The sequence below is a fragment of the Mustela erminea genome, chromosome 14, assembly GCF_009829155.1.
Source record: "Mustela erminea isolate mMusErm1 chromosome 14, mMusErm1.Pri, whole genome shotgun sequence".
Classification (NCBI taxonomy): Eukaryota; Metazoa; Chordata; class Mammalia; order Carnivora; family Mustelidae; genus Mustela; species Mustela erminea.
In genome coordinates, this window is record NC_045627.1 from 12,432,870 (window position 1) to 12,455,813 (window position 22,944).

The 22,944-nt window shown below is 37.3% G+C and overlaps 1 protein-coding gene across 7 annotated transcripts in view; it reads right to left on the bottom strand.

Annotated features, from left to right (window-relative positions):
• The window catches only part of RYR2 (ryanodine receptor 2), a 756,727-nt gene that overhangs the window by 61,698 nt on the left and 672,085 nt on the right, over window positions 1-22,944 (bottom strand). For all 7 annotated transcript variants that reach the window (XM_032312097.1, XM_032312094.1, XM_032312091.1 and 4 more), the window contains 7 exons: window positions 22,642-22,741; window positions 20,915-20,994; window positions 18,227-18,303; window positions 17,359-17,432; window positions 7,426-7,506; window positions 6,592-6,680; window positions 4,929-5,057 (listed from right to left, as the gene is read on the bottom strand). In XM_032312097.1, the coding sequence (XP_032167988.1) occupies window positions 4,929-5,057; window positions 6,592-6,680; window positions 7,426-7,506; window positions 17,359-17,432; window positions 18,227-18,303; window positions 20,915-20,994; window positions 22,642-22,741 (630 nt within the window). The remainder of the gene's footprint in view (window positions 1-4,928; window positions 5,058-6,591; window positions 6,681-7,425; window positions 7,507-17,358; window positions 17,433-18,226; window positions 18,304-20,914; window positions 20,995-22,641; window positions 22,742-22,944) is intronic.

Genomic DNA, 22,944 nt, shown 5'->3' on the forward strand with positions numbered 1-22,944 from the left:
TAATGCATAGAAACCCATACAGAAAGTCAAGAAGAATGAAGAAACAGAGGAGTATGTTCTAAATGAAAGAACAAGATGAAACCTCAGCCAAAAATTATTAACCAAACAATATGGAGTACAAAGGAAATCACAAAAATGCTGCCCCAACTCAGGGTAAAAATGGATAAGAAAAGTGAGAAATGCAATAAAGAAAGGAAATATAAGAAAATTCCAAAGAGCTGAAAAATACAACTGAACTGAAAAAAATAGGCGAGGAGGTTCAGTAGCAGACAAGATGGAGCTGAAGAGAAGATCCGTGAATTTAAAGACAGAGCAGTAGACCTCACCCAGTCACAGCAGCAAAAAATGAAAAAAAGTGAAGGTAGCTTAAGGGACTTAAGGGATAAATACCAAGCCAACTAACATTCACATTACAAAGGCCCCAGAAGGAGAAAAGAAAGTGACAGAAAACTTCCTTCCAGAGAAGATGGCTGAAAACTTCCTTAGCCTGGGGAAAGTAACCTATTAAGAAGAACCAAAAGAGACCAAAGCACACAATAGTTACAATATCAAAAGTTAAAGCCAAGAAGAGACTTTTAAGAGCATCAAGAGAAAAAACAACTTGTTACATCCAAGGAAATTCCCATAAAACTACTGGCAAATTTTTTCAGCAGAAACTTCTCCTCTAAGATCAGGAATAAGTCAAGGATGCCCACTCCTTCCAAAAGTGAATTTTGCAAAAGCAAAGACAAACAAGTGGGACCACATTTTTATTCAATGTAGTACTGGAAGTCTTAGCCAGAGCCATTAGGCAAGGGAAATAAAAAACATACAAATTGGAAAGAAAGAAGTAAAACTATTTTTATTTACATGAGGACAGGATACTGTATATAGAAAATCCTAAAACACACTCCACTGACAAATGGTGAGAACTAATAATTCAATTAAGATGTAGGATACAGGGGTGCCTGGGTGGCTCAGTGGGTTAGGCCTCTGCCTTCGGCTCAGGTCATGATCCCAGGGTCCTGGGATTGAGCCCCGCATCGGGCTCCCTGCTCATCGAGGAGCCTGCTTCCTCCTCTCTCTCTGCCGCCTGCCTTCCTTGCCTACTTGTGATCTCTGTCTGTCAAATAAATAAATAAAATCTTAAAAAAAAAAAAAAGATGTAGGATACAAAATCAATATAGAGAAATCTGTTGTATTGTTATCAACTAATAATAACCTATCCAAAAGAGAAATTAGGGCAGCAATCCCACATACAATTGCATCAAAAGATTAAAATACCAGGGACAGATTTAATCAAGGAGGTAAAAGTCTTGTACAGTGATAACTATAAGGCCCTGTTGAAACTGGAGAAGATACAAACAAATGCAACGATATCCCACACTCCTGCACTGAAAGAATATATATTATTGAAATGGCCAAACGACCCAAAGCAATCTATTGATTCAATGCAATGCCTCTCAAAACTCCAATGGCATCTTTCACGGAATAGAACAAATAATCCTAAAATTTGCATGAAACCACAAAAGATCCTGAATAGCCAAAGCAATCCTGTGAAATCCGGAGGTACCATGTTCCCTGATTTCAAACTATACTATGAAGCTACAGTAATGAAAGCAGGATTGAACTGGCATAAGAACAGACCTCCAGATCAACAGAACAGAAGAGAATCAGGAAATACACACATCTGTAGTCAATCAACTTATGACCAAAAAACCAAGAACATGCAATGGGAAATAATGGTCTCTTCCATAAACTGTGTTGGTAAAACAACATAAACCACATACGCAAGAATGAAACTGGACCCCTATGTTACACCATCCACAAAAATTAACTTAAAATGTATTAAAGACTTGAGGGGTGCCTAGGTGGCTCAGTGGGTTAAGCCTCTTCCTTCAGCTCAGGTAATGATCTCAGGGTCCTGGGATCGAGCCCCGCATCGGGCTCTCTGCTCAGCAGGGAGCCTGCTTCCCCCTCTCTCTCAGCCTGTCTCTCTGCCTACTTGTGATCTCTGTCTGTCAAAGAAAGAAATAAAATCTTAAAACAAAACAAAACAGTGTATTAAGGACTTGAATGTAAGATCTGAAAGCCATAAAGCTTTTTAAAAAAAAAAACAGTGGTAAGTTCCTTGACGTAAGTCTTAGTGATAATTTTTTTTTTAATTTGACACCAAAAATAAAGGCCACAAAAGCAGAAACAAACAAGTAGGACTGTATCAAACTAAAAGCTTGCTGCACAGCAAAGGAAACCATCAACAAAATGAAAAGGCAACCTACTGAATGAGACAAAATACAGGTAAATCATGTATCTAATAAAGAGTTAATATCCAAAGTATATAAGAACGCATACAACTAAACAGCAAAAAAAAAAAAAAAAAAAAAACCTGATTAAAAAGTGAGCAGAGGACCTGAATAAACATTTTCCTAAAAAAGATATCCAGATGGCCAAGAGGCACATGAAAAGATATTCAAAATCACTCAACATCAGGGAAATGCAAATCAAAATCCTAACGGGATATCACCTCACACCTTTTAGGATGGCTATTATAAATATACATGCTTTTATACATACATATATAAATATTTACATATATTTCATATACATACACATGTATATATAAAATAACGAGCACTGGCAATCATGTGGAGAAAAGGGACTCCTTGTGCATTGTTATTGGGAATGTAAATTGTAATAGTCACTGCAGAAAACAGTATGGAAGTTCTTAAAAAAAAAAAAAATGAAACTACCAAATGATCCAGCCATTCCATTTACAGGTATCTGAAGAAAATAAAAACATTAACTCAAAAAAATACACGCAATCCTACGTTCATTGCAGCTTTACTTATAGTAGCTAAGATACGATAATAACCTAAGGGTCTACTAATGGATGAATGGAAGAAGAAAATGTGATACACATACACACACACACACACACACACACACACACACACCTATAGGAGTATTACTGAGCCATAAAAAAAGAAACTTGACACTTGTAACATGGATGGACCTTGAGGGTATTATGCTCAGTGAAATAAGTCAGACAAAGAAAGACAATTACTGTATGATCTCACTTAAATGTAGACTCTAAACAAACAAACAAATGAAAAAGTTCATAAACATACAGAATAGACTGCCAGTTTTCTGAGCTGGGGGGGCATGAAATGGGCAAAGGGGTCAGGAGGTATAAACTTTCAGTTATAAAATAAATAAGTCTAGGGAATGTAACATACAACATGGTGACAACAGTTAATAACACTGTATTACTTATTTGAAAGTTGCTATGAGAGCAAATCCTAAATTTCCTAATCATAAGAAACTGTAGCTCTATGTATAGTGTCAGATGTTAACTAGACTTAGTTTGGTGATCATTTTGCTATATATACAGATATCAAATCATTATGTTTATATCTAAAACTGATACAATATTTTGTCAAGTATATCCCAATAAAAAAATTGTTTTGCACATAGTGAGAGGTTAATGGATTCTCCTAGTTTTATATAAATTTAGGAATCTCACCTATTTTAAGAACCAGGAAATGCTCGCTGTGCACTGAGAAAGGCATTTAAGTTCCATATGTGATACAGAAACCATTTTATCAGCTTTCTATAGAATTCACTGGCTTCCTAATGTCATTGGACAATTCTATTACTTAAACAAGAGAAGCCACACAGAATGCAATGGCTATACCTTACAAGACACTTGAGAAGACGAAAGCAGCAATGGAAGCCAGTCAAGACAAGGAAAGAGGAATGTGACCGGACCAAAACAGATTTAAATTTTCACTTTTATTTGACTTAAAGAAAAATTCTCAGAATGATCGAGTGTGGCTTTTCCATTGTGAAATGTTGTGATAAGGGTCCTCTTTCCCTCCCAGGGAGAGAATACAGAAAGTGAGATCCTTCCCAGCTATGACTAGAGAGGAGAGAAGGAGCCGGAGGAGAGGAGCGGTCATTCCCTCTCACCCCCCACTTCTGCAGACCCTCCCCTGCATCACCCTCCCCTGGCCATGCATGTTCATCCTGTAACACCTGCACCTATGCTAGGCCCTGGGGGACCACCTGCTATTTTTACTTCCTGCTTTAGGTCCTCTTCCTGCTGCACGATTCGTTTAAGTCTAATGAAACAAACTAAACGTATCTCTCCTGTCTTCTCCCTGGCACATGGCACTTCAAACACACTGACTGACTGATTCAGAGAGGTACTGGCCAAGGAGACAGAAAACAAAGATGGCTGACAGTCCCCTAGCAAATACCAAAGCTTCACATGTTGAAAAAAACAGAATTTAATAAAATCTTTTAAAAATCTTTAAAAAATCTACAGGTTAAGTCTAGCGGTTTAGCCTAAAGAAAATATAACACAAATTGATGTTAAAAAAAAAGATAATTTCTTCATGGTTATTGCAATTATACCTGAAATATACATTACTATACGATTTTATATGTATGTGAGTGTATGTGTACCCACACACGTATGTGTTCTAACATGAAGTTTCACTATTCTCTTTTATATAAAGTTTCTATGAAAATCCTTACTTTTACTGGAACACAATACAGAGTAATTTAGTGTTCTGTCCTTTCACTTTCCCTTCTTCTTTTTTTCTCCCTCCTTTCTTTAATATTTACTGAGTGCTTAATACACATTCCAGGCTCTAGAGATATACGAGAGTCAACATTCTTGTTCATGTCTCAAAGGAATCAGTAATATCTCCATCTGCCAAACAGTAAAGCAAATTCAGTCCATATAAAATCACATCTCAACCTGGTATTTAATTGTCATTGACTAAAAATCTATACGAAATGTTCACAGGAAATGTGGGCCATTGTAGGAAAGTAGGCATCTTGCATTTTCAAAGAATTCCAAAGAATTCCAAAGAAATTCCAAGGTAACCAGTTGACTCTTTTTTATTTTTATTCATTAAAGGCAGAAATATTTAAATGTTTACCTGAATATACTCTGTGAGAGTGTTAAAGACTTGCTTTGCTACTTGAATTGCTTTGGAGAAATTCCGTTGTCCTTGTTCATCAATAACGTCTTTCCCAGAGTAATACCAGTAGAAATCGCTAATGGATTCCTGGAAAAGAGGGGTGATAGGATTAAGATACAACCTCAAGCTACCACTGACCTGTCCTCCCTAGACAGAAATAGCAGTTGGAGAGAAGAAGCAGAAAACTTAGCTTTAAAAATGACTGTCTCTGATGATCTTGAATCTCATAGACATAAGGATTCATAAGATCAACATATATTCATCCACTGAGCAAAGCTAAATGTTGACTACGTAAACACAAAAATTAGACAAGTCATGGATGTTTTTTGGGTTACAGACATCAGGGCTTTTTCTCCAACAAAGCCCATAATGTTTCCTCATGAGAACTCCCAAATGTTCCTTGTTCCTGTAAATGCCCCTCAAGAAACTGATTAGTCTATTAAAAACACTGACACTACCAGGGCGCCTGGGTAGCTCAGTCAGTGGGTTAAAGCCTCTGCCTTCGGCTCAGGTCATGATCGCAGGGTCCTGGGATCCAGCCCCATATCGGGCTCTCTGCTCAGCAGGGAGCCGGCTTCTTCCTCTCTCTCTTCCTGCCTCTCTGCCTACTTCTGATCTCTGTCTGCCAAATAAATAAAGAAAATCTTAAAAAAAAATTAAAAAAAACAAACACTGACACAACCATAAACAAGATCAACCTTTCTAAACAGGATGTTTTCAACAATAACTTACATTGGAAGGAATTTTAGTTGGCTAAAGGAGTAACACACTGTCGTCTAGCACGCAGACTACATTTGGGTTTTGAGATATGATTTTAAACATCACCAATATGTTTTCAGCAATATATTTCTTTTGTAATTTGCTTCCAAAATGGAAGCTTTAGGTAAATATATATATGTATATATGCACACACACACACACACACACACACACACAGTGCTTTTCCACACTCAAAAGATTCAGGGAGATACTGAAAGTTTGAATGTGCAGGTTTTACACGACTCTATCAGGCCAGCCTTATAAATAAGATGAGGGAAATAAAATTTGTACAGTGCTCCCATTACTTAGGAGCCTATGCCTTCAGATTCAGTCTATTAACGTGTGAAAGATTATTACAATATCAGGGAGATTTTTAAGTGGTGGAGTGTTAAGCTGAATTTTAAAATTAATTCACATTATCAGGATTGCTGAAAATAACACCTGTTAAATTTAAGTGTATTGTAGATATTTTGAAAGACTTTCCTTCTCACTTTTGAAAATGTTTCAAATACTCTTCCTCCATTTATCTATGAACTGTAGCAGAAGGAGCAGAGCATGTAAGAACTTTGCAAAATGAAAATGAATTTGAAATGACATCAAGCTGAAAACTATGGGGGGGGGGGAAGATTCCCACTTATAGAAAGGAAATAATGAGGCAAAGAGGAGCCAGGATCAGAGGCAAAGACAAAAGGAGCAGTTTCACCCTAGGACTTGGTGAAAGGCTGTGATCAAGGACAAAATATCTCCAAAAATTCTGTCTAGTCATCCATCAGAGCACATTACAACACGACAGTTTAGGAGCTCTGCCCCGTCATTTCAACTACCCCGCCCTTCCATTTCTTCCCAACAGAAGGCAACGCACCTGGACTCTCAGGAGGTAGTCTACGGTCGAGATGATTATGTTCACAGTCGTATTATTGCCAGTCTGAGTTCTCAGATAATTTTGAAAATCTACATAAGATCAAAAGATGTTACTAAAGCTTCCCCAACAGTTTAAAATGAGTTATTTGAAGAACTCCAAAACCAAATGATGTCTCCAGCAAAATCATCGTGGCTAAGAATGGTGCTTGCAAGAAGAGTGTTTTACGTGGGCATCCCAACACATCGAGGTATTTCACAGACTATCAATATTCAATTTTTGGTCTACAAGGTGGCTAACTCTGTTTCCTGATCCCTAAGTCTAGAGCTCTGGGCATGTGAATCACCGGAAGGAGTTCCATCCTTTGGGATGGAGTAATTAAATTATGTATTCAGTTATCCTTTGTCCCTCAGTACTGTTCTCAGTGCTGGGAAACAAAGATAAAATTAAGATACAGTTCCTGCTTCCTACAGAGTCTGGGAGAGAGCTAGTTATATCAACTTGCGAGAAAGCAAATTATATCAACCACAAAGGAAAATACAAATACAATGAAGTAGATTCCCCAGTTAAAGAGAAGATGTATAAAAGAAATAAAGCCCTGTATTTCTCTTTAGCTATCTATCTCATGTATCTCTTTTTTCCACCTGTCTTCTTCAACAGAACAACTGATGGAAATTAAGCAAAGTGGCTAGCAAAGGACTTTGCAAGTAGGAATGCAATACACAAAAGGTCACCGTGCATGTACTAAGCATACTGAAGAAGGCTCAGGGCTGCCTGCTGACTGATTTCAAAATTCCGATTCCTTGGTACCATCCCATAGCCTGAGGTCTCACACACCTGAGTTGTGTCCCTCACAGAGCAGTTGTAGGAAGCGAAAGAGGTCGCAAGTGAATTCGTCGTCCTGGAGAACCTTTTCTCCTGCAGAAAATCCAGAGAAATCAGACATGATCAACTACCCTGGCCTGTCCCTCCCCTTCTCCCCACCTCCATAAAACTTGCAGGTTGATCTAGCATTGTTCTGAACCAAAAACAGTCACAAATCATAGCCAATGTTCTATCTGAAGCTCATTCGATCATGCGCTTGGCAGATAGATGTACTTTTTCTTTGTCAGAAAAGAACATTTGAATCTTAAAACTCAAGTTTCTCTCTGTTAAAAGTAGCAGCATGGGTTTGGCAACATTTTAGAAACAACCTGAAGGTTTAAACGTTTCTTCTTTTCTTTTCTTTTTTGGGGGGATAAGGTGCTTCTAGGAATGATCTCTACATCTCTTAAAAACACCTAAGTTAAGTCTCCTTTGTTCCCAGAGTAAGACCAAGTGATTCAATGCAAAGGCATTCAATGCATATGGAAGACAGGACCAAGAGTTTCTTTTATTTAAAGAATAATTAACAGAAATTGTAAATAACAATAGAATTTTAAATGACTAGAAACTGTTTCTTAATTCATTTCAACTAATGGTCTCATTAGCTTGCCTATGGATTTAAAAAAAGTAAAAGCTTCAAAAATCTGATACAGGGACGCCATTGGTTGGAGCATTACTTGCAGAGGAGAGAACCTGTGAACAGACCTATTTTAAGTATCAAACCAAAAGAAAGACTTCGGCTCATGCTCTGTGAGTGAAACTAAGCAGGAAAGGTGAAAAGAGGCTCAGAGCTACAGAAGCATCATTTAAAAACAAAACAAAAGTAATCTGGTTTCTCTTCAGATCGTATAAATCGTTCACCTTTCAAAAAACAAAACAGAACAAAACAAAACAAAAAAAAACAACTCTATCTATGGGGCAAGCCTGACACCTCAGAAAAGGGTTCAGATATTTTACCTACATTTCAATCAAAATGTATCTTGATCACAAGTCACTCTGAAAGCGAAAACACAAAAAAGAAACAAACGGAAAAACGGCACCACACAAATGAAAGTTGATTTCAAAAGCATAGAGTGTCAGTGGAAAAACTGTCAACGTTATGAGTGTACGTTCTGGCATCTAAATGTGTTGTTCAGAAATTAAAATGACACAAAAATGTTGTTTGGCAAGTGGATGGATGTACTTATGTCTTTGAAAAAAAATGATAATAACTTTTCAGACTGGAAATACTTTGGGCCAAGAAAGAAAACTATGCAATGACCATGTGTTTACTTTAACTAAAATTATGAATGATTATAAGGACAGAGAGCTGATGGACTTACCAGTCTGTAGTCTGTGACTTTCAAAGTGAGAGGCTTCGTATAATGGGAGGGTTAGGAAGCAAAACCATTTTGAAAACTAATATAAACATTAAAAAAAGTACATAAAATCACTGTCCTGGTTTCCCTGCAAGATATGATATTTGGTGACCAAACTAAAATCACCATGCATACAGATAGTTGTGTGGCAAGTTCAAGGTCAAGTGCGCATTGCTGTGATTCTCAGTCCGTAGCTGATAAGCCCATTCCTCAGTGTCTACATTCATGGCGGGATAGCAAAGAAAGGGAGAACAGTCTAGGCTAATAAAGGGAACTCTTCCCGGATGCTACTCAGTATCTTTCTGTGAACTATTTGAATCAGAAGAGTCTTTAACATAACATTTAAACCAAAATATGATGAGCTATTTACACAGACTTAGTGACTCTCTCCTTGCAAGCCCATCTAAAATGGTCTTTGTTCTAGAAAACTGCATATACTCAATGTGGAATAAGTAACCCTTGAAAGAAAGTCCTCAGAAAGGTTAACAACGAAAAAAAATATATAGACTACTTGTGTTCCTAGAAATGCTCTGCACCATGCACACTGATTTATGACGTAAGGCTGTATTCACTGTCCGCATGCACAGTAGTTTCATGACATACCAAAACACATACAAGTAACTTCACTTACAGAGGAACACGCTGAACACAGCAGAACAATGGGAAGAGGAGAATGGGAGGGGGCGGCCAAGCCTTTATTTACCATCAGGGGATACGAGGTATAAACTGGGGTGCTCTTGCCTAACGGACACATTACGATCTGATTAAAATGCTGCCATTCCCCATGCTGCATGTAAATGGTACAGTAACAGAGATGGATGATGGCTTTATGTCTGCAGAAGGTACAGGACCAACCGTCTATTTTGTGATGTGTGCAAAAGAAATTCCATTGTAAGATGGAAACCGAGATTAGTAACAAAACGAAATGGAGTAAAATGCAGTTGAAAGTGCTCTGACATTCTTAAAATATTTTGTAATTGGTACATGACGGTCAAATGCGAATATGGTAAAGGGCATTCCTTTGGCTTCATTTTTCATTATAAGGGGCTTATGATTTCTAATACCATAATAAAGGGGAGTAATTTCAATACTGTTGCTGGTGATGAGATGGTTGTGTGTTCCCTACTGTCCTCATCTGTGAAATGAGAACATGTGCACTAACCTCATTGGCTCTTTCTAATTTGTGGAAGCATTTTTAGAAATTGTGGAAAGGTTACAATTATTAGTAGCAGTGGCAAGAACACTAAATAAAGATGGGAACAACATGCCTAGGTGATGAATATGGTGATTTTAATTATTAAATGTGTTCAATATTTCTGAAAAGCCAATTTTAGTGGGCCAAAATATTTGCAAAAACATAATTTTCACTTAGAAATAATATTCATAGACTTTCTTTATTCAAGCTACCAGTAAAATAAGTTCCTATTTAAAAAATCTAATCACTTTCATTTTTTTTTTTAAAGATTTTTTTTATTTGAGAGAGAGAACAACTGAGTGGAGGGCCACAGGGAGAGAATCTTTAAGCAGACTCCCCACCGAGTGCGAAGTCCAATGTGGGACTTGATATTACAACCCATGAGACCATGACCTGAGATGAAACCAAGCATTGGATGCTCAACCAACTGAGCCACCCAACAGCCCCTCAAAAATCTATTATTTTTAAAGGTCACTGTTCTACTCACTAATTGGTTTATCTAATTAATTGAAAAGTACATAAGGAGTTGCTTAAGTGTTTGTTTTATTGGTTACCTAAAACATCCATGGACACAGCTCAATGCTGTGACCTAGAGAGGCTGGGTTTAATTGTTATTAATTGCTAAAAGTTATCAATAATTATTTAAAAAATGAATGTGATGAATGAAAAGACTACCTATATAAAAACAACTTAATTAGGATAAATAGACTAGAAGACAAGATCCTCTTTGTTATAAGGTCTTTTCATGGCAGCATCTCCAATAATGGAAAGCTGAAACGGTGAATAACATGAAATAGAAGATTGGCTGCATCAAAGAACTCCCTACAAAAGCTTGTTAACTGGAACTCGAGAGTGCTTCCCCACCGCCCTCCACCCTGCCAAAACCATGGAAGAAATAGTTTTGATCACTGATCTTCAGAGGACTCAAATATCTATTTTGTACAATGGCAAAACTGAAAGATTAAGATAAAAATATTTTTAAATACTGAAAAGTCAGGTATTTGACTCCATGTGGGTATTTTACTGTCACTGCTTAAATGGTTTAACTGGCTGCTTAAATTATACTACCACTCAACTGACAAAGGATACAATTTTTTAAATGGATTCACAAGTAACGTTTAGTTAGTGACCACAGTGTGCTAGGCATTGTGCTAGATATACTCTCTCATCATTTCATCTCAGGTTTGCAATAATTCTATGAAACGGGTTACACAAATCCCATCTTGCAGTTCAGTAAACAAATGAGCAGTTAAGTAACTTGACGAAGGTCCTGGCTAGGACTAGCTACTGGCTAGTAAAGGGTTTGAGTCCAGTAAATTTCAAAAAACATTTATTAAGTGTCATCTACACACTAGGCACCTTGTGAGGTCCTGGGCACATAAGGAGTGATAGACACAAGCCTCAACCTGAAGTTTATGGTCTAATGGAAAAGGCAGTCAATGAACAGGTCATTTCAATATCATATGGTCTGAGTCCAGTATGCTCTAGTTTCTATACTTCCTAAAGCTCACATCAGTAATCAATAAGATCTTTAGCTAACAATCACTGACTACATGGACCCTATGTTAGTTAAAATTGTGAACTCCTACTTGTTTTTATCAATTTTAGAACCCAAGGAAAACCATCTTCAGGCTATATGGCCTTGGGAAAATCTGTTCACCTTTCTGAGCCTTAGTTTCATCATTCAGATATGGCAATTAACAATCTCCAGAGCTAACTACTTTATAGGGTTGTTGGGACAATAAAATTGGTTTGAGCAAGTACAATTGCGTTGAGATATGCAACACACAATAGGAATCAAAGTGACATTTCAATGACATGAAGTCATAGGTTCAAAAAACCTAGGTTTCTAAAACACAGACTTCCAGTGGGTTGTGGATGTAGTAACTAATCAATCCACATACGCCGTGCACTCGACTTGACACCAGTGCATAAAATGTACTCTTCATTCTTTCAGATCCAAGACAGCAAAAACGACCACTATGTGAGATAAATTAGGTATGTCCCATGGATAACAGAATAAAAGGACCTGTCAGCTACGGAGGAAGACATTCTTTTGCTTTCAAATGGGATTTGCAGATTATTTCTCTTATAACCTCTTACTGCCTTTCAGTTCCCATTCCTCCAACCAGAATCCTTACTTCACCCATTCCATCCACCGACACCCTGATAGATCTCCCTGCCTTCGGCCTGCGGGATTCCATCGTACACGGCACTGCCCACAGTACTGGTAGGCAATCTAATTGCAACACTCTCCCACGAAACAGATGGGTTCCTCTAACAGTAATTATGAAAAACAGACTCTCAAAAATTTCCTCACTCTATCATTAAACATAATAATCTCAGAGCTCCCAACTTCCATGAAGGAAATCATGCTGCTCCCCCCTATCTTTTCAAGACTCGGGGTCTACTTAGCATGCGAGCTGAGGAATGAGTCAATCACACACTTGAATGTCACTGGTCGGAACAGTGGATGCTAGGAACATGGAATACTACGGACATGTTACTTACATAATGACTGTCCGTGGCCTCAGAAAGAAAGCACGGAATTCCTCCGCATGGCACAAAAGACTTTCACAGTGTCCCACGAACTATCTTTCTCTTCTAGTCTGTTTATTTCTCTCCAGCCATATTAGGCCAGTGACGTTCCTTGTCATACCTTGTACCTTAAGCCCTGCATGTGCGGCTCCCTTCCACTGAAATGTCTTCCTTTGCCTTCCTTATTTACCAGGTAAACACCTACTTCAGGCCATCTGTTACCTCTACCGAGATCCTTACCGTGTGAGCCTGGCAGCTAAGTACTTCAACTCAGTCCACTCATACACACAGATCATGGGTCTCAAAATTATTTGTTTCCAAGTCTGTCTACACAACGCTGAGCCCATAAAGAACTCAGATGCCTAGGACAGTGTCTAGCACATAACAGCACTCAAATTTCGATCAGTGCTTTACTGTTTAAAAACTGGGCAGGGATGTTAGGAAAATCTCTTTAGTGCCACGAACTAACATCACAGGCTTTTCTTGAAAAGAAACTTGACCTAGAGGAAGGGTAGAGCAGTGTAGTCAGAACTCAGAGGGTAAGCTGAACTAGTGTCAGACTCTGCAAATCCGGGGTGAGAGATAGCCAATAAATAATTAAAGTACTAAGTAACTACTAACTAAAAATTATGATAGCCAATATTGAGAGATTGTGTTGATTATTGTTTTGATTAATAATGAATAAATGAATAATTAATTCTTTTGCTGCAACTTCATACAGACTTGATGAGGTCACAATAAACATGCCTAGTAAGAACCTCGATTCAGCACATTATCAGATACAGATGGAAATTTAGAAAGGTTAATTGGTAGTTAATGCTTTGTACACAATTTTTAAAAATCAAACAATTTCTGCGGAATGAGATCCGCTTCAAGAGTTCATCTTGCTGATGAAGTCTAGGACCACCACAAAAAGATCAAAAAATAAAATACGATCTCTCCTACTACATTCCAAGAAGTTTGAAAGAAGAAAAATTGCACTTTCAAGCTCATAATGACTTTGTAATGAGGATTAATGGTTCTGAGAAAAAAAAAATCCAAGGATGGAATGAAATATTAAATATTCATATAGGTTTTTGGTTTTGAACTTCCTTATATGTTAAAGGAAAACACACAGGGCTAAAAAGTATACAGAGAGGACAACACTGAGCACATCACAAGTCTACTAAACACACCTGCCATGGAAAACTGGTTTTCGGTTTTTTGTTTTTGTTTTTGTTTTTTTAAACAAGTGGGAGGTCCAGGCTTTGTAGAAATGGGAGAAATTTAGGAAGAAGGGATATTAATACTCGCAAACATACATGATGGTAACAGCCGTGGAAAAAGGAGTGTTCAATCATTAGACTGAAATCCTCACGTACAAACCTTAGAAAGGCACGTATTCCCCAAGGGTATCTCAATACAAAATTAGGAGTATCACGTTTAACCATACAAAGTTCCAAAGTGACTTTACAACTTCAACATTAAGTGCAAAAATTGGCAGTAGATTAGTGTCTTTGAAGGGATGAATGAGCAATAAGTAAAAAAGCAAAAAATACCACCTAACCAATATGGTAAGTACAAAATAAGCCCCCGGGAGGTAAAAGGTGGAGGAAGGGACTGTCTCATGAAACTGGTAACAGTGGGAGGCTGAAGGTCTGCATTTCAGTCTTTGCCCTGCCGTTTCACTGTGTGATACTGGACAAGCCTTGTACACTTTCCACCATTCAGCGTCCTTATCTATAAAATGGGGACAAGATCTCACTGGTGGTTGTAGGTATCAAAAAGGTACATGTAAATTAAATATTTTCCAAGGCTATGTAATTTATGGTTATCTTCTCATCATCAGGAAGAGATCTGGCCTAATAGAGACAGCTGGTTAGGTTGGAGAAAAGTTAGAGTGTCAGATTATTTTTCTCCATGCTGAGTTTATAGTGTTTGGGCTTCAAACAGATTGAGACTTTTTTCAACCTTCTCTATGGATTCTGGGAGGAATGATCGATTTTCCTTCCCCTATGAGGGTATAAACTTTTCTTAACTCCTGTAGACCTTAAACAGAAGAATGGACATGTCACAGAAATTTTTTAAAAATGTGCCAAAAGGCAGAGTTGCTCTAAGTGTTTTCAATTTGGAAAGTAGTATATTATTCGTAGAACGACTGAATTACCATTGTTTTCTCAATCGGCCTCTTGATAAAAGCAAGGCTGAGTATTCAGAGAGCACAATTTGATCTCTAAAGCCTTGCTGATGTACTAGGTACTTTTCAGAAATCTCACCCCTTGTTTATTACCATAGGATATCACGTCTTTTAGAAACTACTATCTGTGTTACTACATTAGTTTGCAACTGTTTCTACTGCTCTTCAAATTCAGTCCCAAGGATGAAAAAGTTTTTATGTTAAGAAGGTCTTTAACGTGTGATGTTTTCAAGGGAATAGAGTAAAAACTGCAGATCTCTCAATATTTGGAAAGCAACTGGCAGAGCCTCCTGGCCAAGAGGAGACTCAGCCAGTCACAGCCCCCCACCGCCCCGATAACCACTGATTTTCCCATGCACCCACTGGTGCAGCCATAAAGCCACAGTATGTCCAAGACAGAAACGCCACAGGGAGACTACACATCTATGATTCATTCCTTTAGACAACGATTGCAAACATTGGGTCCACCAGAATTTTCTTCAAAATGAAAGACATGGAACAAAACAAATCCAAAAAATGTAACTGAAATGCTTCTTGCCCCTCCATGTCTAATATGTTAATAACTGCACATCCTCATGGAAAGAAAAAAATAAGGAAAGCTTGATGTATGGGTTTTAAAATAAAAGGATGCATAATGATGGAAATGAAATAATCTATTCGTTAAACAATCTATAAAAGGAAAAAATGCACAAAAAACTGTCACTGTCAAGACTATACACAAAGCTAAAGACAAATGAAGGAGCAAATAAAGAAAAGGCAGATCATTTGTAATAATTACCACGCTCATGTGTGATGACTGAGGAAGGGAAGAAAGTACATTTATAGTTGAAAGAAAAGGAAATGGGAAAAAAAAAAGAAGTTGAAATGTTGGTTTTTGTCTTGCTGTTTGTAAGGAAGTAAAATAGAAAAAGTGTTAATCGGTTTGGGCAATTTTGTGTGTTGAAAAAGAATAAACCAATCAAATCAATTTCATATTGAGAGATGTGACTAATTCTCACATCAGAATGGTCATTCTCACCAAGTGATTTCTGATTTAGGACTCAGGAATGTTATTCCAATCCATATCTGGCTGACAAAGGACAGGAGACCCGGTAAGCTAAGCCTGCGGGGGGCCACTGTTTCCGCGTGGGAGCCGATATGAACAATGATGAAGAATGATTAGTGGGACTGCCTCTGGAACATTAAGTAATAACTGTAGGGAAAAATGAAATTGATTTCTAATTCCAAGACAGGGAAGTCAGACTTTGGAGAGAGAATTCATTCATTTTCAGGCACTTTACAGCTAAAGGAAAATGCCCAGGGCTTCCTGGAGACCCCAGAGGCAGGCAGGTAATGGGCTCTGAGATTTGTAAGGACTCTGAGTTCTCAAGATGGTGCCCTCAGGCTGGGTGCTATATAACTGTTGACACAACCCTTAATAATGAAGAGATTTGGCTGGATAGTCATTTCGGAAAATTTAAGTAAGTTTAGAGGGCTGCTGGCAATTTTTCTTAAAGTTAACTAACACAATTAGGTAGCGGTAGGACTGATAGTTGATGATTGAATCTATACATTCATATGTCAAGCAGAAAACAAAGTGGCATTAGTAGTAGCAGCATTACAATACACATAAATGAAAATTTTTAAAGAATAGTAAGAAACATGCAGCTAATTCTTTTACCTATTATAAGAATACAAATATACAGAAATAATTAGAGAGATTAGTTAATTTGAAAATATTTCAGGAAGGTAAGCAGATGGCAAAAGGCGGGTGGGAGAAAATTTATTTTTTGAAACAAGATTAGTTTTATTGAAGATCCAATGTTCCAAAACTAATACATTGATAAGATGACCACTCCAAACAAGACCAAGCAAATGAAAACAGATAAACACACAGGGCCTCACTGAAACTAAATCAACTGAAAAAAGTCAAACACAAAAGAATAAAAGCAAATCAAGACAAAAAAATACTGAAGATTATTTTTCTTAATAAATACTGAAGCGCAAGTGTAGCAATAGTTATTTCTGCTTTAAGTGTGTTAAATTTTCTAGTTTATACACACATCTGTTAGAGAAAAACTCTAAAATTATGTGAGCCATTCTACTGGTGCACATGTAAATTAAGTGATCGATTATTTAAACATTAAAAACGACTCTTAATTTTTTTCATCAAATTTGGACTTGCAAAGACATATGGATGTATGAGATATCTGTGCTAAAAAGGAGGAGACCGTCAGAATAATGGTTAATGGAAGGGTCTCTCAAACCATCCCTATTTTAAGAAGACAGAAGAATGAATCTGAGAGTTTCAATTTGCCAGATTAGCCACAAGAAGTCAAACATTCTCTAATGTGGTTCACCCATCTGCTTTATAATTTTACAGAAAATTCTCTAATAAGGGATCTTGATCTACTACCCAACTAGGGGAAAGGTGACTTACAGTAGGTCTGGAACAAAAAGGAGTTAATGGCTAACAGGGAAGGTTGAGTTTTGGGTGTGACCTGAGTGAGTGTGTAATTATGAACTTTTAAATGAATCACAGAAGCATTTGGGCCATTTAAAAATAACCTTGTATCTCTCTGTACTCAAAAGGTAATTGGTAATTGACTCATTTCAGGAAAGGGGGGGTAGGTGATCCTTTTAATTTAAGTGATCAATACCTGATCCTTCTTCGGTCACCATTCCAAGTCCTTCAGCTTTGTTTTGTCTCTCAAATGCATTTAGGTCGAGGACACTACAATAACAGGGAGAAAGACACTGAGAGGACTAATAGAAAACCTTGTATCTTCAGGAGAGCAAGTGTCTACAAATCATCTATCATAAAACGCAAACCAAATATTAACATACAGTGAAGACATGCCCCAATTCAATGTCTACCAACCATACTTTCCTAGTGGCAGCCCAGTTTCTCCCCAGGGTCTGCCCTGAAATGATCCGTGTGAAAGGCAAACATAAGGCATTAATGGGGTTTGAACTTCGGGTGTACATTACAAAGTTAACAGGCACACTGAAATATAATTATAATCATCATGTTTTTCCAGCTAGAATAGCTTATTACATTAAGTATCTGTCAGATTCCTTTGTCAAATGCTGTCTGAATGATTTTAAATACTGTAAAAAATAGAAAATGATTATCATAAATTATTCGGTTAGGGATCATTTATTTAGGGAAAATGAGAAATGGTCTACAAGCTCCCAAATAAAACTCATCAGAATCTTCCTTTTCCTCTTTTAACATTCATAGCCTGCTCATTTTCAAGTATGCAGAATACACATTAATTCCCTAAGGTCCCTATTTAATCACAGGATAGACTATTATAAGACATCATTAACACTGAGTAAGTTAATAATTAAGACATTACTAACAGCTAACAATAAGAAAATATGACATCCTCTATTGTCCCACTTTAGTGTGTACTTAATCATTAAAAAATATTCTCTGTATCATTAGTGTCAGCAAAGTAAAACAAAAACTTTGAAAGATACAACCCACCGAGTAGAACCAAAACAAGGGAGGTGTGTGCTTACCTACAGGACTGCATCAGGCCAGCCAGACTCTGAAAGAAGCCCACATCCTTTTTCTCCTTGAGGTAGTCAAGCATTTTCTACAGTAAATATAGAAACCACAGGGCCACTGAACACAAATCTTATTCTATGTTAAATAAGAAACAACAAAAACATGCTCTTTTTGCTGGAATAAAGATGTAAAACACTCAGTGCATACAAATATGACCACAACTTTAACAAGAAATAGAGACGAGTGTGTCAAGGCACAATGGCTGTAGATTTCAATGTCAATAAAAGGGTTGGCTTGGAATAAGGAGCATAAACATCATGAGCACCATGATTGTCCAGGGAAAAATAACACTCGTAACTCTCTTCTAGTCACTCTTTAAGTATGTGAAGATTCAGATTTTTAGTTCAAGCTTACTAGGAAGAAGGCCCATCCAGATGCTAGTCCTAGATTTCCACACAAAAGTGAGGTCCTTAAACCCGGGTAATGTTGGCAACCGTATGCTAATGTCATAGACAGAAATGTAGTTTCCATCATCATGGTCTCTAAACCTAAGGAATGGTAGTAATCGTTTTGACAATTACATTTTTCTTCTCTGTTGTCAGAATGATGTCCAGATTCTGTGGTTAAAATTTTGATTAAACACAAAAGTAAAAAATGCAAAAGCAGAGCATAGCTCTACCTTCTTAGCTTGTTATTACATATTACAGTGAAACAGCTGCCTTGAATGTGGATGACAATGTGTCGGAAGTTTCAAATGAGAAGCACATACAAGATGATAAAATGACAGAAGGCACACCAAAGGTTTGAAGAAAAGAAAGATACTGCTTTTCTCCAAATCTTGAATCGAGGTGAATAATTCCTGTTATCAGTGCTGTCTAAAGTAGGGCTGAGCTAAAATGGTCAGCATTTTGGTAGTAATTTGGTTTCTAGAAATTTGAGTGAAAGGTAATATAAGGTACTAAATATGCAGAAGTTGTATATGTATGCACACACAAATAGTACACACACACATACACACGTAATGTACATACACACACATGCAACACATATAAACACATATATACATACACATATATACACATCTCACATGTATACACACATACACACAAATATGTACACACCACAATATACACAAACACCTGGCCATTTTGAGGGGAGTGTGGTAAGTTCCTGGTCTAATAAAACATGAATCACTTACTAATCACGGGAAGTTTAAAATAAGGAATATGGCTCAGAGTTAAAGGGAGTTAGTAGGATATGTATCTGAAGGTTTACAGAAAAAGGAAAAGCCTGTATAGACAAGTTCCTGTATTACATGATCTCTCATGGCTCCATTTAGCTCCAAGAATTTCTGAATCTATCTGCTACCTAATTTAGGACTTTTGAAGTAAAACATAAAGGGAAATTATTTTGTGCTAAATATTATAGAGAGTAGGTGGGCTTTCTTCAGTATTCCTTTAATTTGAGTCATGTAGTCATTTGCTATGGAAAGCAAAAAAGGACATCTGTAAATTGGGTAGGAAAAAAAGACATCATTATCTCCGCTTAGTTCTAACGGAAACTTAGCATTCCTTTTGACTACTAATAGAAGCAACAAACACAGACTCTGATATTGTCACCAGCAGAAATTTCAGATATCTTCATATCACATCACAGTCATTGTTGAAGTGACTTAAAAATACTTAGGCTAATCATTTCTTCTCAATAATTAGACCAAGCACTAGATCTTTCATTTAACAAGTTCATAAAGGAACACAAATTACTTTTTCAAAAAACCTGTTTATAATATATGAATAACAACATTTGACTAGGTGTGGTTTCTTTTGTAAACCTGTGCGATTTTCCTTTGCAATTTAAAAACATGACACCAAGAGGAGGCCAGATGCTTCACTAAACCATCAGAGGCATTAAAAAGCAAAAGTCAGGCACCCTGGCTTAGATTAGACGTATGTACCCCTCCAGTCTACAAATGTCACAATTTTATTTACAGAAAAAGAGGCACGCAATTTAAGAAAAATGTAAAGATGAGTTTTTCAGCTATTCTCGGTTGCTAACTTAACCTAGTCCAAATCTTCACCAACCCAAAGGAAAGCTTCAAAAAGTCTGTATTTCTTAGAATCAAAGATCTTCTAGGAACATACTCAGGGCTTTGTCCACTGTCGTGTTTCTGGGACTCACAGCAACCTGAAGTCAAATATCCCAAAGTTTTCATTAGCCTTCCTTTCCTTCCCTCAGGGTAGCCCTTTCCCTGCCTCGCCCAAACTTACCAAGACGCAACAGTTATTAGCTGCATGTTCATAAACTGTTATTTCTCATACAGAAGGCAATACAGAAAAATATGAGAGAGATGTTGCCAAACTAGGCTCCTGAGCTAAGAACATTCACTTTTCTCCACTATTAAAGCAAACCATTTTACGCTGAGTCACATGAAATGCAAATTTCACAGGAGGACACATCTGATAGGACTTCAGATTCCTCAAGAGTGTTAGTGCCCCATATGGCAGCATGCAACGTAGATGTTTGAGTCCTGGGGCGAGATGGCCACCACATAAAGGCTTTTTTTTTTTTTTACACAGAAAATGAAAAATTTTCCAACTGATAGTTCTTCCAGGAGGGTTGAAACAGGGACTAAACAAAGGGATGGCAATATGGTCCATCTGTACAAAGACTACATTACGGGGGCGGCTTAAAGACATTACCTGCTGCACTGTGGAGTTGCCCCCATTTAAGATAGCAATTCCAAGTTTCAAAGTCGCAGCTACCATTGGTCCCGTATCCCCTGAAAAATATAAAAAATAGCATTCCTTTTATCATTGCACCTGTACATTAACTACCTCTGTTTCAAAAGGCACACTTTTAGAATGATCACTCCCCTGCAAATCTGCATAATAATGGAAGACAGACTGACTTACCAAAAAACATTTCAAGAGTAATAATGCATATTTTGCCATCAATATTCTTACTAAATTCTGTGTAATGTATCTAGGAATTGAAACTATATGAGAACATTAAGGGAAAAAAAAAAAGAAGAAGAAGAAGAAGAGGGGTGCCTGGGTGGCTCAGTTGGTTAAAAATCCAACTTTTGATTTCAGCTCAGATCATGATCTCAGGGTTGTGAGATGGGACTCGATGCCTGGTACAAGGGTCTGCTTCAGATTCTTTCTCTCCTTTCCCCTCTGCCCCTCCCTCTCACTTGTGAGCGTACTATCTAATAAAATCTTCTAAAAAAAAAAAAAAGCAACAATTGATTCTGCAGTCAAATGCTCTGCCCCTGAGCTATACCCCCTCAAACACTGATTCTGAAATACTGACATCTAAAGCTATAAAGATTCAAAACTAATCATGTATATTAAAATAATACTTGAATAAGAGCTACCGAAGATTTCAAGGAAATTTCTCTCCCTCTCCACTCAATATTACATTTAAATAACTTTTATCATTTTTCTTTCAGCACCTTTATCTTACAATGTTTATAGTATTGCTTTATTAGGATGACTGGTCACAATTTTAAGTCATTCAAATAATAATGACAAAATTTTAAGTCTATTTATTTGTGTATTTATTTATTTTAGTAATTTCTACACCCAACATGGGGCTCGAACTCATGATCCTGAGATCAAGAGTTGCATGCTCTTCTGACTGAGCTAGAAAGGTATCCCAATAATGACAAAATTTTAAATCTAACAAGTTACATTATATATCATTGAATATATTTTATTTTTACATTATTCACCTCTACTTACCTCAGAATATAGAAAAAATAGAAATAGAAACAATAATAGAGTTAAAAATATCTTAGAATGTGTAACTGTCATTTCTCTGCCCCACTGCAAATTATAGGAAAAATATTTCACAAAGAAGATACTGCCAATGTAAGAAAAATGATCTTGGCTGGCACTGAAAAATATAATAGTATTTTAGTTGTTTAAAAGGGATCACTTAAAAAGTCTAAACTTTTACATCAAGGGTCTGAAAATTACGGACTACAGGGTCAAGTCCAGCCTGTCATACATTTTTGTAAATAAAGTTTTATTGGAACTCAGCCACACAGTTTGTTTACATACTGTCTGTAGCGGCTCCCCTGCTACCATGGCAGCGTTGAAGGGTTGTGACAGAGACCCATGGCCAGCAAAGCCAAACACATTTACTATCTGGCCTCTCACAGAAAACATTCGTCCATCCCTGACTTACATAATTTGTCAGGCTTGGGTCAAGCTCTAATTCCAAACCTAAAAGAACAGAAATAAATCTTTGACTCTGAAGGGGGGAAAAAAAAAATGTTGGACTGGGCTAACGAGAGCCTGCATTTCCGAAGTCACCTGACCTCATGATGAACAAGAAATTCAGGGGACTAACTAAATCAGCAGAATTTAAATCAGGGTGTTCCCAGGGAAGAAAGAAGTCTGAGGAGAGCATCAAGCCTCACCTTTGCTGGCGCTGATGGTCTGTAGCACCATCTCAGCTGCCCCGCGGTCGTGGAGCCTGGCTTGTTGGTAGAGTAGCTTTTGCTTTTCCATTTCTTTTTCCTGAACACAAATCCCAACCGTTTATGTTGTGGCTGTCATTAAGCACGGCAGCTTTCTATAAACCGTATTTTTAGTCATCTCTTCATGTATGGGCTCTATGACAACATTATGGACCATTTCAACACCAACAATGTTATTCAACAGATGTTAACAATATTCAACTCTTGGTTTTTGCCCTTTATATTTTTCTTGATATGCTTTTG